This window comes from Phyllostomus discolor, chromosome 6 (genome assembly GCF_004126475.2).
Source record: "Phyllostomus discolor isolate MPI-MPIP mPhyDis1 chromosome 6, mPhyDis1.pri.v3, whole genome shotgun sequence".
In the NCBI taxonomy this organism is placed as follows: Eukaryota; Metazoa; Chordata; class Mammalia; order Chiroptera; family Phyllostomidae; genus Phyllostomus; species Phyllostomus discolor.
In genome coordinates this window covers 141,433,121-141,450,679 of record NC_040908.2, presented here as the reverse complement: position 1 = coordinate 141,450,679, position 17,559 = coordinate 141,433,121, and the positions used below count along the sequence as shown (strand labels likewise).

Here is a 17,559-nt window from a genome sequence, read left to right as displayed (position 1 = left end):
ATAAACAAAAAAAATTTATAGTTAACCATCCAAAGGATATTGTAATGTGTATTATCTGTAAGTATAGTTGTGACATTCCACATGTGACTTCCCAGATGCAGTCAGTCACCAGAGTGTGAGACATTTATTTTTTCCATTATCATTTACTAGACTCACACAATGGGCCAGGAACAGAGGATATAGAAGGGAGCAGAATAGATTTATACCTCATGAAACTTCCAGTGTATGGGGAAAACAAATTAGTGTGATTCATTTTTCTTTTTTTTTAAGAATTTATTTATTTATTTTAGAGAGATGGGGAAGAGAGGGAGTGAAACATCGATGTGTGGTTGCCTCTAGCACACCCCATACTGGGGACCTGGCCTACAACCCAGGCATGTGCCCTGACTGGGGATCAAACCAGCGATGCTTTGGTTCACAGGCCTGCACTCAATCCACTGAGCTACACCAGCCAGGGCCTGATTAATTTTTCATAGCTAAAATACAAGGTGTTGGGGGAGTAAAGAAGTGAAGATTAAATGGAGACCTGAAGATCGAATAGGATTTGCCTGGAAGAGAAAAGGTCATTGCAGGTAGAAGAAATAGCTTGTCAGAAGGCCCGATGGAGGGAGAGAACGTGGCCTCACAGAAGAAGTGAGAGAAGTTCAGTTTGGGCAGAAGTGGAGAGTTTGCTTTGTGTCTACCTTTGGCTTTCCTTCAAATTTCTGCTTCCCTTATTGTCCTGTGAAGTCTTACAAAAATTACTTCATTACTTTAGGTAACTGAGTTTGAACATATTCTTTATCTCATAGCAATTAACTCTCTATCAAAAATGTTTTTGAATGAAAACATGGATTTTATAATAGTAAATTGTGTTATTTTCCTGATTGTCTGACTATATTTTTACTCCTGATATAAATTATGTATTTTAGGTCTACTTCAATTGTGACTACTTTAGCCATCCATTGTCATTGTCTTGTTTCTAGGGGGGGGGTTATGGTTATCTGTAAATAATAGTTGGCAAAATCACTAAGGTTTGTTTTTCAAAATCATCACCTTTCAGGCCTATTTGCATTAGGGACACATATTTACATTGCATTTATTCTTAAATATAAACAAGTTCAAACCATTTTTTAGGTGAGAATTAATGTTCCCAAACACAAGCTAAAAAAATAGAAGTAACCTTTCTCATGTGTTCTTACTCAGTCCACTAAATTTATGTGTTAATCTCCATGAGATATAAACATGTGAAATAAACAAGGAAGATTTTGAGGCTATGATGCTGACATAGATTTTAATTACTCTGAATTCTCCCAGCAAAACATCTGGAGTGTAAACCTCAAAACACAGGGACAACACAGAATCAAAATTAGGTGACAAGATATATCCATGACTCCCAACCAGCAAATGAGCAGGTAGAGATAGACCTTCCAAACTCATAACATGTGGTATCAGCAACTGTGTAGGAAAAAGCAGAGGGAAGCAAGCAGGTACCTGATAGAGCTGAAACATTTTCAAATTGCTAACAGATATTTACTGGAAAATGCAACAGGGCAATTTGAGAATGCCAATTAAACCTGAGAGGGGATTTTCACATCCCAGTAGAGCTGAGCACAAGAAGTTCATGGTCAGCGACTGAAATATTCTGGGCCCTATGATCTCTTAAAAATTTACGGAACTCCCTTCCATGATTAAATTTCCTTTTGAGAAAAAACACTCCCAGTGTTTCATCTGAGGAGATCCAGATGAAAGTGAAGGAGAAGAACCAGGAGGTCTTAGAAAGCAATCAGCCACAGTTTTGAAATACAGCTTAAAACTATAACTTACAAAGGTTTCTGAATCATATTTCTCTTTAATAGTTAGGAAAACAGATTTCACATAAAAATTAGCACTATAAAATGATTAAGATTTATTGTCATAGTTATTTTTCTAGAAAAGAGAATAAATAGCAGAATAGTGTACCTATAGACAATACATGTCAGAAAAATATTCCCTCAAAAGATTATATATATATTTCTATTTCTAACTTCTGTTTCCTACTTATAGCTATATAATGAAACAAAATAAATGACATAATATATTAACTGATACAATATATCATTAATAAATGATACAACATATTAAAAATAACCTACATGAGATTAGAAATTAAAAAAGAGGGTGATATACTCAGGTGAAATTTTTAAAAGCCATTTAAGTATGAATATTAGACTAGAAGGAATGCAAGATCAAATAAACGTAACAGATAATGCCTTTGAAGATAAAAGGGAGAAAAACTTAAATGTCAAAAAAAGAAGAAATAAGAAGGATTTCAGAGAAAGTAACAAGAAAATAGGCAAAGACTATTCAATATATGCATATTAGGAGTCCTTAAATGAAGAAATCCAAAGTAAAGAACAGCAAATAATGAAAACTAAAATTAAAAAAAATTTGAAGTTAAAAACAAAGATTTGAAATTGCATATTGAATGACCAAATTATACACTCTCTTACAAATTGCCCCAGAACAATCAACAACACATAGTCTATAAAATTATTGGTCTTAAAAATATATATATTTGGGGGCATCCAGGTACAAAATGTCAAACTGCTTAGAAAGAAAAGAGAATTAGATGACCAATAAAACCATAGTGCACATATTAAAGATGCTGTTGGCCAAGAATTTTATATTTAGCCAACTTGATTGGCGAGTGTAAAGGCCTAAAAGTGCTGTCAACATGTAAGAATTCAGAGAATATTGTTCCCATGAGTCCTTCCTGAGGAATTTACAAGCGAATGAGCCTCAGACAACAGAAGTGAGTAGTAGTGATAGGTAGACACAGCACTGGTGCTGACGACTACACTTGTGTTTACTAATAGAACTGATTACAGGGAAGGGAAACACAGATACCCCAAAACTGAAAAGTTGGGAAACCAAACCATAGTGCTAAGTGATGTGCACTTGGGTGAGAATATTATAAGCCAAAAAAGGTGGAGAAGGTCATAAAATTCAGAAGAACTGTTACCTTTGGGAACAAAAGAGAGGTGTGTGATGGGTGGGGATATGCAGGTGGGTTCTGGAGCTGCTGGCAATGTTCCAGTGACCTGGATAGTGTTCAGAAGTGTTTGCCTTGCTATAATTTACTGAGCTATACTTTTGTTTTATGTGATTTTTATGTATCTGGACTATATTTTACCATGAGAAGTATTTTTTAAAATTTATTTTTAAAGTTTAATGATACTTCCAATAATGAAAATGAAGACAGGTATATATAGAAAAATAACTACCTCTGAAAAGTAAAGATAAAGGAATGTGTTATAGAAATTATCTCCAAAGGCCTTCATTATGAACAACTTAGAATGCAATGCATTGCAAAATAATAATAATAATAATAATAATAAATTATTATTTGTGAAAATTCCTTTGCATAGGAGGTCAAATTTTGCTGAATTAATTTCATCTGAACAAGAATTGGATGCTAGTTTAGATTACTGATGTGAAAGACTTAAATATAAACTTTATCTTCCCTTGTGACAAGTTATCTAATTTTTTGTTGATTGTCATTTTGCTTTTGCATAAACATTTGCCTATAATTGACCTTAATAGAATGAAAGGGAATCAATAATCTGGTGCTGTTGTTCTAATTTAATTTAAGAAATTTGTACATTACACCATCAAATATTCCCTGGTGTCTGAGCAATAAATATGAGTAGAGGCCAAATTTGATAGTCAACGTTGTTGTGGTATTAGGAACTATAGGGGCAATGTTCGGTAACAAGAGACTGCCCTCGTACCATAATGGGAAGGAGGTACTGCAGGCTGTTGAGTCAAGGACACTTGGGTTTGCAGCCTGGTTGTTCTACCTCAGTTTCCTTACCTCTAAAATGGGGAGAAGGATTCTCATAAGAATTGAGAAAAAATCAAGAAAATGATGGTAAAGCTTTTAGCCCAATACTTAGCACATCAAAGATGCTTAGGAAAAAATTATTTTCCCACTCCAATAGTAACAGCTGCCTGCGCTGCCTGCACAGAGTACAACCAAGGAAGCAATGGGGTTCAGGGTTGTGGAGAAGCAACTACGTTATTAGGGTATCTCATAAATTTCCTCAAGTGATTTCTAGAGGAGCACGAGACACAGAAGTTCTTTTTCCTTTCATTCATGAGATGATCTCATACTCAAGTGGTTTTGTTGGCAGCAACTTTAATGACAATGAACCCTGATATTACAGAGGAAACCCCAGGGACCCAGACTTGGCTGATAACATAAGCTGGGGTTCACAATGGCTGAAAGAACATAGCTTGTAATTCTGCTTAGGAAACCCTAATACTCACAAAAACACACATTTGAAAGGCCCCTGCCCCGAGTCAAACATTGTGCTTGGTACTAAATCTTAAAACAGCTCATTAAGAAATCCCCGTGTGAACTTTTTACAAAGTGGGATGGAATTACAACTAAATTCAGAACTCAGACAAGTTTTCTTTGCCTTCTTCCCAAGTCTGAATTGCTTTTAGGTTTTGATTTGATTTTTTTTTTCATAACTCAGAAGCCATTTTTATTCAGGATAGGCCCTGTGGTTTTCTCAAGCAATTTCTTGGCTAGAACTTCAACGAAATGAGTCAACTTGTCCTTTTCTTTCCCCGTTCAGCCGCCACACTTCACAAATGTTTTCTGGTAACACGTACATCAGCCGAGTAGCTCCCTCCAAGTCAGCTTTGGAGGCAGTGCTAATGGTCGTAGTAATTTCTAAGGGCCCAGATGCCATTGAATAGTATTTTTCAATTATACCCCTTAGTCTCTAATACAACCTCATGTGTGAGATGCTGCCGTGCTGGCATACAGAAATGCTAGCAGAAACGCTTGTACTTTTCAGAAGCTATTTCAGTTTTCTTAATTCTTAACTGGACTGGCGGGCATACTTCACAAAAAGCCCACTAGAAACATTTTCTGTCCGACATCTCATTCATCTCATGAGGCCTCCATGCAAGGCACTCCTGCTGAGGCAAAGCTGGGCAGTAGTAGTAGAATTTTACATTTTTTCCAGCAAATTTTTACCCGAAGGTCTCAAAGGGCACGGCAGGTATTCCAACACTCCTATTGTCAGAGAAAGGCAAGTCCTCAGTTGAGGAGAGTCACAGAGCTCCAGGGAATTAAACGAAAGGTTTGGATCAACTAGTCACTTCCAAATAACCGACTGAGAAGGCATGAATGTATTCTGTTTCCATTGTTCCTTTGGGCGCTCTCTGGGCAGCTCTCTGGGCAGTAATGGAATACAGATGCTCTGGGGCATTGGCTCCTCAATTCTTTTTGGAGCTAAGTGTTCCACAGTATTTATTTATATTTTTCTCTACCATGTGTGGCTGTATAAGTTTTTTCAGCAACTGCACAGCTTCCATGTTTGTTTCTACAAGATAACATGTAACTATCACCAACATCCATACGTTTCTTTTCTTTTCCCCATTTTCCTCATTGTCTCTCACTGTTTTTACTTTATTCCTGATGCTAGTGTTTCCAAAAAACATATTTTTAACTTTCCTTTCATTGTTCTTATTAGTCTAATTACTACAAGTATATTAATGCAACTTGCTCATGCCAGCAAATAAAATATTTTTGACAGAAGGAAATCTGATCTGGGCTTTATTCTGGAAAGAAGTTGGCCTTGCTAGTTAAGGCTGAAATTTTTAATATCTCCAACTGACTTTCCAATGACCAAGGGTGACCCAGAGTCAGTCTTGAGGTTAATTTTCTAACTAAGGACTGGTAAGTGTCAACAATGCTAAGAAAGAATTTTTGATGTTTTCTCCAATGGATGCCCTCAATATCTTAGCATATACTCCTTTTCATTAAAATTTCCCTAGAGAGAAGAGTGTTGGCCCTGAGTGTAGGGCCAAATGTAATTTCAGCTCCTTGACAGTTAAGGAGTGGTTACATTGATACAGTCCTAAAATTATTTTGGCCCTTTGAAGGCAACTGGGAGGCTGATGTGGCCCCCGGGGAAAATGAGTTTGACACCCCTGGTTTAGACATTGCAGTGACAAAAGAATGACAAGCATCTGAGATAATACAGATGTGGGTGATGGATGACACACGCTTTTGTCCCCAATGTTATTATCATTTTTGATTTAGAAGTTGAACATAATCTTATAATTATAAAGTGCTCTAATAATTATTGCACTCATTTGCTGCCTTGTAGTCTTCTAAAAGCATGTAGGCATGCATTTGTTCATTAAACATTTATTCTTTGCCTACTATATACCAAGGCTGCACAAAATGCTGGAACCTACTGTTTTTGTTTATCCAATCAACAATTTAATAATTGAGATGACAGCCAAAACCCAAAATTAGATATTATACTTTTCACTTTAGACCGATGCAATTCAAATTCTCCAAGTATGACCCTGTTTGAATGGAAAAGTGCTAGGTGGGAATTGGTTCCCAAGGGAGGTGTGTGTAAACTAACACCTTGATATTGACTGGTTTTGGCATCTAAGCAAGAGTGGAATCCATGTTCCCTGAAAAATTTAACTTTACCCACTTTCCTTTCTCTATCCCTCTCCTAATTCTGTCAAGTCCCTCTCATCCATTATTTATTGCCTTCATTCATTTATTATGTATACTTACTCGCCAAGCAATTATTTTCCAAACAAGAAGAAAGCACTGTGCCAGTGGAGAAGCAAAGATAGCAAAGGGAGGGGCCCTGGCTAAGGCAGCTACTAGTTCTATTGTGAGGATCAGTCATGTCCAGGCACTGGCACAGGACAAAGACGAACATGATAAATGCCATTTAGGGTACATAATTGTGAGAGCTAAGAGGACGTGTAGCACCCAAGTTGTTTGCCAACTGAGACTTGTCTTCTCTTGAAGGACACTTCCTCTCAGCCAGAGGTTTGTAACCATTGCTGCACATCAGAATCACCTACCGTTTTAAAAATTCCTGCTACTCAGGCCAAACCCAAGTCCTGCTAAAACAACAACAACAAAACCTCTGAAGAATGAACCCAAACATTCTTCAGGGAAGATGCTTTGATCATTTTCTTAACAACAACAACAACAACGACAACACCACCACCCACAAAAGCAAAAGATACAAAGCAACAACAGTGAAACTGTGTTCTTCTGTAACTTCATAAGCTAGGAAATGAAAAAGCACCCCCCACCCCCCACCAAAAAAGAGAGATCTTGATGATGAGTGCTGAGAGTAGCAGTAAGGTGGCAATAAAGGCACCTGTGACCTGTGCTATAGTTTGAGAGATTCAGGAGAGAAGTGTGATCACCTGTGGAGGGTGAGCCTGAGTACTGGCAGGTTAAACCTATCTGGTTTGCTGCACTGGGCTTGGATAAAGGACATGGAATAATAGTAGGAGGTCTGATTCATTTTGACAAGGAGCCTTTAGTCTTTATTCCAATAAATTTCACAATATTAGATCAGTGGCCAGAGTATTTTGTTACCATTCGTAACAATAAAACAAAACAAAATACAAGTCATACATCAGGATGCAGAATTGATCCTTATGTGGTGGGTGGGGGCAGGAGTAAGAGAACTACAATGAAGAGCCCCCAATTTGGCCACTATTATGAAATTGCCCAGCGTGTTGGCATGGATACAAGAAATCTGCTGTAAGCAAATGAAAGCTAAGCGCAACAGTGTAGAAGATATTTATTTTGAAATGTTCTGTTTACATCCAGTGCCTGAAAGCATCTTTTCCATGTTCTTCCTTTTTATTATTGATAGTGACATGGATTAGGAAGCCAAGGGGTAGAAAAGACCCAGATCCCAGCTCTGGTTCCTTTGTAACTATGTGTTGGGAACGTGGGTCATGGTTGAATTCTCTGGACTTCAGACTCCTTAGAGTGAAATGGGAGATGGTATCTACTTCAGAAAATTGTGAACATTAAAATAAAGAACAAATAATACTGTTGAGGCTTTTAGTAATTTCAAGGCTTTTCCTCCTTTTTTTTTTGTTTGCCTGTGACTGTTGTGTGATCCCTACGGCCATTCAAATTCTTCCAGATGTAGGGAAGGTACACATTTTATGAGACATTCTTGGAGTGGTAGTAGGGGCTGGGTCCTTCAAGTCTAAATAGGATAGCATCTTCTGCAATTAGTTAACTTGCTGAAATCACCGAGGGCAAGTAATTGAGTTTTTCAATCCTCTGTTTATTAACAGATGAAATCTTATCATAGATTCTGGTGGCAAACTCGAAGGCCAGCAGGGCTGGGGAAGGCCTTTGGCAAACTGGGGAGTGAACATGTGCTGTCTTCAAGGAGCAGCCTCTACTTTGGACCAGCAGGTTGTCAGCATGCAGGAATTTAGGCTCAGCTGTTGCCAGACTTGATTTTTTCAAGAAGTGTCAGGTCCATACGTAATGTAAAATCTCCCAGTTTTTAAGTATTGATGACTAATTTCATTTTCTTTGAACATCACGTAGGGCCCAGCAAAACACATCTAAATACAGTCTGTGTGTTACCCGTTTCCAATTTTAAAGGCCCTTCGGATTTTAAAGGCCCTTTTTCCTTCCAGTGCCCTCTACTCCATGAGCCCAAGAATCATTGTCTTCACCACACATGAGAGGTTCACCCTAAAGATTAGAAATATAGTCATGCCCCCACTTCCAGGTAAGTATTTTCTGTTGTTAGTGTTTCAACGTCCGTAATTAGTTTTACCTCCCAGCAATTCTTATGCAGACCACTTCTTGTGCCAAAGTTAAAATGAATTATATATTTCCTGTTACTTGCTTAAGTTCATAGACTTAATTTTCTGCATGTTAATTTTATCTTTTTATTTTTAAACACATCTGGTGGCTGATTTCAATCCCCTAGGGCCTGATTTTATTTTTTGCCAACTCTTGGGAGGTAAAACTTTAATGACTTTTAACATTTGTAAAGCTGAATATTTTATAAAAATCTTGAAGAAACCCAGTCTTCCACCCCACCTGGTTGGGAATTGTGTCTCTCCACAGTTTACACGAGGAAGCCCTAACTAACCCTCAATGTGACTCTATTGGGAGAGAGCGCCTGTAAGGAGGTAATCAAGATTAAGTTCCAAGTGTGGGGCCTCTAGGCCTGGCAAGAAGAGGAGCAGACACTAGGAGTATGTGTGCATGGAAGAAAGCCCACGTGAGAAGACGTGAGAAAGTGGCCATCTGCAGGCCAGGAGGAGAGGTCTCTCCAGAAACTAACCCTGCTGGCACCATGATCTTGAACTTGTGGCCTTCCAAACTGAGAGGAAGTAAATTTCTGTTCTTTAAGCCATCCAGTCTCTGTTATTCTCTTACGGCAGCTCAGGCAAACTAATATACACCTGTAACTAGCCTGATGTCTTTGGGCTTTTAGACTTTTTAAGAATTCCAGTGATTCTCAGAGAAATCTCACTGTTAAGAAGTCAGCTTCTAGCCCTGGCTGGCTCAGTGGATTGAGCACGGGCTGCGAACCAAAGTGTCACAAGTTCGATTCCCAGCCACGATACATGCCTGGGTTGCAGGCCATAACCCCCAGCAACCGCACATTGATGTTTTTCTCTCTTTCTCTCCCCCCTCCCTTCCCTCTCTAAAAATAAATAAATAAAATCTTAAAAAAAAAAGAAGTCAGCTTCTTATCTGACTTCCTGCTCAAGATAGTATGGAAATGTCTGTATCTTCAACCAAAACAGTACCCCTTCTGAGAAATATATTCAACTTTATATATAATGTCAGAATATAAACTATTTGGTAACTCACCCATAAAATGTGAGATAAAGAAAACCAATCCTTTTGCCAAGTTTTAAAATTTCTCCTTGTTTGCTGGATGCCCCTGTGAGTCGCACGATGCCTACTTTCTTGAGGCTGGAGAGCCACTTGTATGCATGTTCATCACTTCTTAAAACATCTTCGAAATTCAGCGTAGGTAGCTGGAGTTCTGAGCCCCAATACTGACATTCTGTGAATTAAAAAAAAGAAGAAACCAGATGGGATCACACTGTTTTTAAACACAATGATAACCTCAGAGGCGGGACAAGTTCCATGAAGTTGACCTTTGACTTACCATGGAACTTATTAAATTTTAGTCATACTACAAATGCCCAAGTTACCATATTTCCCCCTGGAACCATGCTAGTCTATTTATATGCACCCTGCTTACTACTATTCTGGATCCATGACAGGTATTCATTATATCACATTTGTTGAGAGAATGTAGATTAGCTTATGGATGGCTCTTGATCTGTGTGTACTTAAAACTTCTCTGTCTGGACACTGTTTAGAAATAAGCCTGAATACTGTGTTTTAGCAACCAAGTCTTATTGCTGAATTCCAAGAAGATGATAAAATCGGAACGGTGGACTGGAACATCACATGCCTAGTCCTGGGAGTGGGGGAAGTGTTTCCCACGAGAGGTACAGTTCCTTCTTTCTTATTTCATCTGATAAGAAGCTTTCCCTGGGGTTGAACTGTACTTTGGAGTCAAAAAAATCTGGCTATGGGGAAGAGAAGGGGAAAAGTGTGGTCCTGGGGTGCTCAGACACCTTGGTGACAAAGCCACAGGAGACAAAGTCAAATGCGTTCTTTGATTCCTTATGATTAAATTGCTCATTAAAATGTGTACTTAAAAAACACAAAGGAAAACAAATATAAAAAATAATTTGATTGTACACCAGGATCTCCCAAAAGAGGCTGGACACAGAGAAAATAACTTAGATATTACAACTGCATTCAGAAAAGACCTTAAGCCTAGCTAATTTATGTAATTTCTTTATTTTTCAGGAATAAATTTGCGTTAGGAAGGCAAACCTTCCTAACAAGTGACAATATGAGAATTTATGCCATCTAAGCAATGTTTCACTTTTCTAACTGGGGAATATTTGTCATGTTAAAGAACACAACCTTAATAACCCCTCTTCCCATTTACAAATGAGGACTGGGCCAATGTCCCCTTGTCATAGTTGTAGACTGGAAATCATTCCCTGTGGTGGCAACATGGCTATTTATGCAGGAACAAGGATTTCTTAGGAGTCAGATAGTGGCCTTAGGAATGAAAAGACACAGGCACGTGCAGAAAGCCACTTTCTGCTCTTCTACCAGCTAGTGACATAAGGACATTTGCAGAGGTGAGTAGGTGTGTATACATGGGAAGACCCAGGCAGACTACACGTGCACAGATCACCAAAGTTTCTGGGTCATTAAGCCTAACAGCTTTCATGAGGCAGAACTTCTGGGGCCTAAATTGCAAACTGTAAATTAGGCCTTCCTGGTTACTGAATTAATTCTTTTGGACTCTGTTAAGGTTCTTTAGTACTGAATACATTCCATAGGCCAAAGTGACTTACTGTATCTTCTCAGGAAGTCGAGCTTATATCCAGCTAATGATTCCTAATTGCTCATTTTAACTCTTCTCTCTCTTTGGCACCAACCAGACCTGAGAGAACAATAACTTTACCTCTTTCTTCTTCTTATCTTTCTTAAAGCATTGCTTATTGAGTGCTTCTTACATTTGAGAGAACCTTAAAATTTAATATCAAACAAATCACTTGGGCAAAGAGAAACAGCTCAGCATATGGGTCATTTTGTATCACACCAAAGGGGGTTGGCTAAAGCAATAACAGACAATGAGGTGAGAAGGTTTTGGGATAATGATCATATTCTTTTATTTTTGGAGGGGGGATGGTGTAACATGCAAATTCTTGGTATTCCTTGATTATATCAGCTACTTAACAATTATTCGTTGCTTTATCTTGTCAATAAGCCTAACATTTTACCACATTGCAAGGCACTGTGATAGGCAATAAGTTTTATGTTGCTCATAATCTGTGGGAGAACGGGACATGGGACCTGACACTTAAAACACAATGCGATAGATGCTGTAATTGAAATATGTTCAGGCCACCACAGAGGTATCTGATCTTCTGGCCCCTTATGCTCCTTCTAGGGTGCTAGCTACCCTTGTAAATGCATGAAGGGCCCCGGGTCTGTTTCGCATGCCTCAAATATTCCTTCTAAAATCAAACAGGGCTGATTTTACATGAAAGAGACTCTTCTCAAAGAGGCAGTCTGCTTGGCTTTGTTCTCAACGTTCACTTATGCGGTTGTTTGCTTGGCCATCCCATTTGTTCTTTCTATTTAAAGTTTCCAGATTGTAGTGTGTGATACAATCGAGAGAGTCTGCAGAAAGAAGGTGATAAATGGTATAAATAGTGTTTATTGGCTGCCTAACTAGACGAGTCATTTGGCTTCCAGTTAGGAGAAAAATTTCCTAAGTAAATGTCAGTGTTAAGGACATAATAACAAATCACCATCTCCTCTTTCCAAAGCTTGCTCTAAGTAGACAATAGCTAGAAACTTAAATGGTATTTCAAACAGCTTTAGCTTATTGACCCCAAATGAAAAGCACAAGCCCGTAGAGGATTAGAGATGGGCAGATGTGATGTTGGAGACTCTGCTGGTGTTTGCACACTGACTAGGGTTTCCCATCATCATCAGTTCTCACTGTTGAACAACACGATTGTCTAGACCACAGCTGAGGGTCCTCCTAGTTCTCAGACAGAGGACAGGTTTTTCATTCCTGTGCAGACTGTTGCGTAGATTAGCTTCATCTACATGGTCATACAGCAAATGGGTTATCCTGATTACAAAGAGTTAAATAATCTATTGATGAACCTGTGCTGTAATATTTAGAAGAATATCTTATATCTCGTAGAGAGCAAACCAGCATGGAGAGTTGGTGTCGGTCTGAGGCTGCAGTGTTGTCAAATAGAACTTCTGAGATGACAGAAAGATTCTGTATCTGTGCTGTCTAGTACTGTAGCTATTCGCACCGACACATGGCTATTGAGACTTGACATGCAGCAAGTGGGACTGAGGAACTAAATTTTTATTTAATATTAACTAACTTAAATAGTCACATGTGTGACTGTATGAGACACGACATGAATAAATTAGGAGCCTGAAGGCTAAGGGGCCTGGCTTTAAATAATTATCCTGACTCTTACCAGCTAGTTTCTTGGTCTCTTCTCTGAGCCCTTTTCTCATAATTTATAAAACAGCCCCAGTTATATTTACACTGCAGGTCTTTCATTACCATGCAGTGAGATCATACATGGAGCCTCATACAGTGCCTGGCACATAGCAGACTAACAACAACAACAAAAACAATAATAATAAGTAATAGCTAATATTTGCTGAGTACTTTTTTAGATGTCAGGAACAGTGCTGGATGCTTCCTGTATATTATTTCTTTTAATATCCACAATAAATAGTTGCGATAGACGCTTTCAGTATTTTCCTGTTACAGGGAAGGGAACAGAGATCCAAGTCCTGCTGCTAATGATTTGCAGAGCTAGTTAGTCAAATCCAGGCAACTGACTCCAAAGTCTGTAATTTTATCAGCTGCACAGGAATATTTGAGGCCTTGAAATACTGTTATCCTGTGCATTTTTATGTTCTGTGTCTGAATGTCCATAGATTTTTCTGTCCCTTATGAAGGAAATCTACCAGACAAATAAGAAAACAGAGCAAATTAGAACTGGGAACACTTTGTCTGAACTTGTTCAAGCATGGGTGTTGAAAGATAAACCTTGGCTCCTCGTCAGCATTTCAAACACAGAGAAAACACCGTGAGTCGGCCCCATTGCGCAACACCGCAACAGCACTGCCTTGCACTTTCTGTGAGAGGAACCGGGACTTAAAAATCGGCTGGCTTCTCTAAGCTATGCTACAGTATTTCAGTGGTCCTTGTCATCACTGAGGCCGTCATCACTTTCCAGAGAGTCTGGTGACAGTGGCAAGGAATATAATAAAGAAACTGGATTGGGAGTTAAAAGGAGAAAACTGTATTTGAACAAGGATTAAAAAAAAATTAAAAAAAAATTTTCACTAGATGTAAATGTTCTTAAAACTTCGAGTTTGTATTTTGACTGCTTTGTGCATTTCAGAAGCACCTGCTTTAGGCACATGCAGAGCACATCTGTACACACTCACAGCACATTTCAGTGAGTTTGTTTCCACGTGAGTCCCCTTCCCACTACAAACTAACACTCACACAGATACAACATGTTCTCCAGCACACGAGTGCACACACACACAACACCCTCATGTTAAAAACACAGAGTGAGTTAGAGTCTTCCAATAAGTGTTTTCCTTTACCCTTATAAAACCAACCATATTCACACTAAGATATCCGGTATAAAGCAGGGCTATCAATTCCATAGACAGCATAGTAGGTACTATAAATAAATGAGATTTACAGGATTTTACTTTCAGAATGTAGTTACAAAAATTTTTTAAGCTCCACAAAGTTTACAATTTTCCGACCCTAGCTCTCATTTTGGTGCGCTCTGGCGGGAGCTTGGCAGAGGTCAGAGACCAAGGGCCACAGCCCGTTGCAGAACTGGTGTCCCAGGATGAGCCACCCAAATACTCAATAATGCTAACTGTGACTTTCAGAGGCAGCACGGTGACTTAATCAGTTTCTAAATCTACCATAACACCTCAAATATAAGCCACTCTACTTTTCGTGAGAGATAAGCTGCGTTTTGTTAACCGCCAGTAAAATTGTTCTGTGATACCAGCACAGAAACCTTAACATCGACAATGTAATTTATAAGCATTTTTTCAGTCTCCTCCAACTGTGAAGCATAACTCCTGGGGACCCAAAAGAAAACACATTTGGCTAGAGTCAATCATTTGTCAGGCAAATACATTAAAAGCAAATTTAAATTTCACACTTGGGTCTGGATACATAAACAGTATGGAAAATGACGGAATATTGAAGGCATGAGCCACCTTGTCCAATTTAACTTACGGCCCTGCTAATAAATACTTCCTTCGAACATGTGCTTCACACATCATAAAGTTTACGAACAGGCTTCATGCTGGCTTTCAAGAAACCATTTGTACAAGATTTCCTTCTTGGGGTTAAGAATCACATTCCTGAATCCTAAATTGTATTTCAGAAAAGGAAAGGACACAAAGAAGCTCTTTAGTTACAGACTCACGAGTGCAGCATGCTGAGTTGCAATGTGTTATTTTAAGAGTTTAGGACCTTCTGTCCACCTGTAGTGAACTGTGCTGTTGGCTCTGAAATAGCAAACACAGTGTGCTGGGGATCCGCCAATCCCTTACTATCTTTTCTACAAATACCTCCTAGGGGTCTGGCCCTCCCCCTCCCCCCCCCCCCCCAAAAAAAATCTGACCCCTAGTAGAGGAAAGGCACCTGAGTAGAAACTGGGCTTTGATTCTTTTCTCTGCACTAAGGGGGCCCAGCTGTCTTTGAATGTGCTTTTACCTCTTGTCTAGTGAACTCGGAATGTCTTTCAAGATTCTGAGCATGTGTCCTCACTTAGACTGAAATTTTCTGAGCCTGAGATGGGGATTTGAATACAAGCAATTTACTAAAGTGCCCTGGGTACACTGTTAGGAGGTAGGGAAGTAAAACATGGAAGGACGCCTCTAGAAGGTGTTTTAAGGAACGGGTTACTGCTTTTGGCAACAGGGACTCAGCATGGCTGGACCTTGTGGCAATGCTGCAGAATGCACTTCAGAGTTGTCTAGGCCAGAATTGTCCAGCACAGGCCACTCATGCCCACCCCTCCCTGGATGAGGGCTGTTCCTCTGGGCATTCATGGACTCCTGGGTTCTTCTGGACTCGCTGTGTCTCCTGGCCGAGCATGCTCCCTCAGGCGGAGAAAGCCCTCCAGCAGAGTGGCAATCGAGCAGCGGGAAGCTGCTGGCAAGTACGGAGGGGTGCCCAGGAGCTGCAGGGGTCACCTGCAGCCTCTACAATGCCTCTTTCAGGACCTGCAGAGGGGGGTTAGGTGTCTGTCTTCTCTGGTCCCCCAGTGCAGATCCACACTACAGCTACAGTGCTTGCCACATGACGCTGAAATGATCATTCACCTATTCAACACACATTTATGGAAAGCATAGCGAGGCAAAAGAGATCTCATGAGCGAATAAAAATAGAAGTGATTGCTGCCTTTGTGAGGGAAACAGTGAGTAAAAAAGGAAGCCAACAAGTAAGCACATAAAGGTAAACACTGCAGCAGGTGGTATGGGGTAAGAAATGAGGTCTATTGGTAATTATTGGGGGATCAATGCGGAACCAATTTAGACATGGCAGTTATGAAAGGACTAGCTGAAGAGATGCTATTTAAGCCAAATCCTGAGGGGTGAGAGAAGCCCTTTATTCTAAGGGTGAGGGAGCAAAGAGATGGGTATCCTGGTGGGAGGGACAGTAGGAGGATGGGGAGTCTCTTAGCTGGTTGGAGGAACTTAGAGTCACTGAGGTAGAACACATGAGGCAACAGGCAGAACACACGAGAACACATGTGCGTGTAGCAGATGAGGTGGGAAATCAGTCAAGCCTGGGTCAGGTGGGACCTCGGCTCCCTCTCCCCCACTAGACTGTAATCATCTTACAAACTTTGGAGATCGAATCATTTATCTTTACCTTCTCGCCACTGTTGCCTCCTTTTCTCCTTTCCCCCAGGATATAGCCCAGGGCGGGCACCCAGTAGATTTTCAGTAAATGAGTATTTTCTGTATCCTGAACAAACTTTTACTTTTTCCTAAAGGACCATCCGGTTAGAGAAAACAAGAATGCATGAAACACAAAGTGACACTAAATGGCAGTGTGTGATGAATGCTTGAAAAAATGAGAGCTAACGTTTTTGAGCCCTTATGATGCCAGGTATTCTTCTAACCCCTTATGGATGGATCAGTTCATGTAATCTTCACAACCACCCCATAACAGAGGTTCTATTTATTGTTCTCCTTTTATAGATGAGGAGACAGGCACAAAGATATTAGATAATTCACCTAATTACATGCAGCTAATACATGTCAGAACAGGGATACCCATACAAACAATTTGATTCCACGTATTAAAAAACAAACATTGCTTGTGGAAGGAAAACAAACACGAGAGGATATCAAGAAAGGAAATTAGTATTTCAGACTTCCTTAGAGTTGGCAAGGCAAACAGAAAATTCATTTTTACCCCCTGTTGTTACTGAAAGGTTACAGAACAACCTCTTGATCACTTTCAATTACACAGCACGCATCTTCCTATAGAGCAGCTCATACTGCTTAAGAGAGTTGTACATTAACCCTTCAATTGTCTCCAATTGACAGCTCCCATCATCACAAGCTTCTTCCTTATGCTGAGGCAGAATCTACCTCTGTTGCCTTTCTTTGAAGCCCTGATGCTGTGCTCTAGATTCACACAGAACATGGTAATCTTGGAGATGCGTACAAAGACAACTAATGTGTTCAGTTTTCTTTCAAAGGCTACATAGCCTCTTTCTTCCCCATGTTTTTCATGTTTTATGGCTCCCAAACCCTGCACTGCCCTCTCTGGTCTCCTTCGGATCCTGTGTTCAAGTTTGCCGATGCCCCATGAGAACCTTGCTGCCTTGAGAGAGACACAATACTGCAGGTGAGACCTGGCCCATCCTGTATGGTGGGCTCACCACTACATTCTCATTCATGTAGCCCCAATTTAATCAGTCTTTTTTGGGTAGTCTCATACTGATTTTTGAGTCTATATTGACTCGTACTGACTTCTCATTTACCCAAGACCTTCCAAAGCTAGTTCATTGAGAACATATTAAGCACATATAGAGATAAAGATATTG

General features: G+C 39.7%; 1 protein-coding gene across 5 annotated transcripts in view; it reads right to left on the bottom strand.

Annotated features, from left to right (window-relative positions):
- BBOX1 (gamma-butyrobetaine hydroxylase 1) overlaps positions 1-17,559 on the bottom strand; it is a 60,001-nt gene that overhangs the window by 20,025 nt on the left and 22,417 nt on the right. For all 5 annotated transcript variants that reach the window (XM_036029162.1, XM_036029160.1, XM_036029161.1 and 2 more), the window contains one exon: positions 9,674-9,872. In XM_036029162.1, coding sequence (XP_035885055.1) covers positions 9,674-9,872 — 199 coding nt within the window. The remainder of the gene's footprint in view (positions 1-9,673; positions 9,873-17,559) is intronic.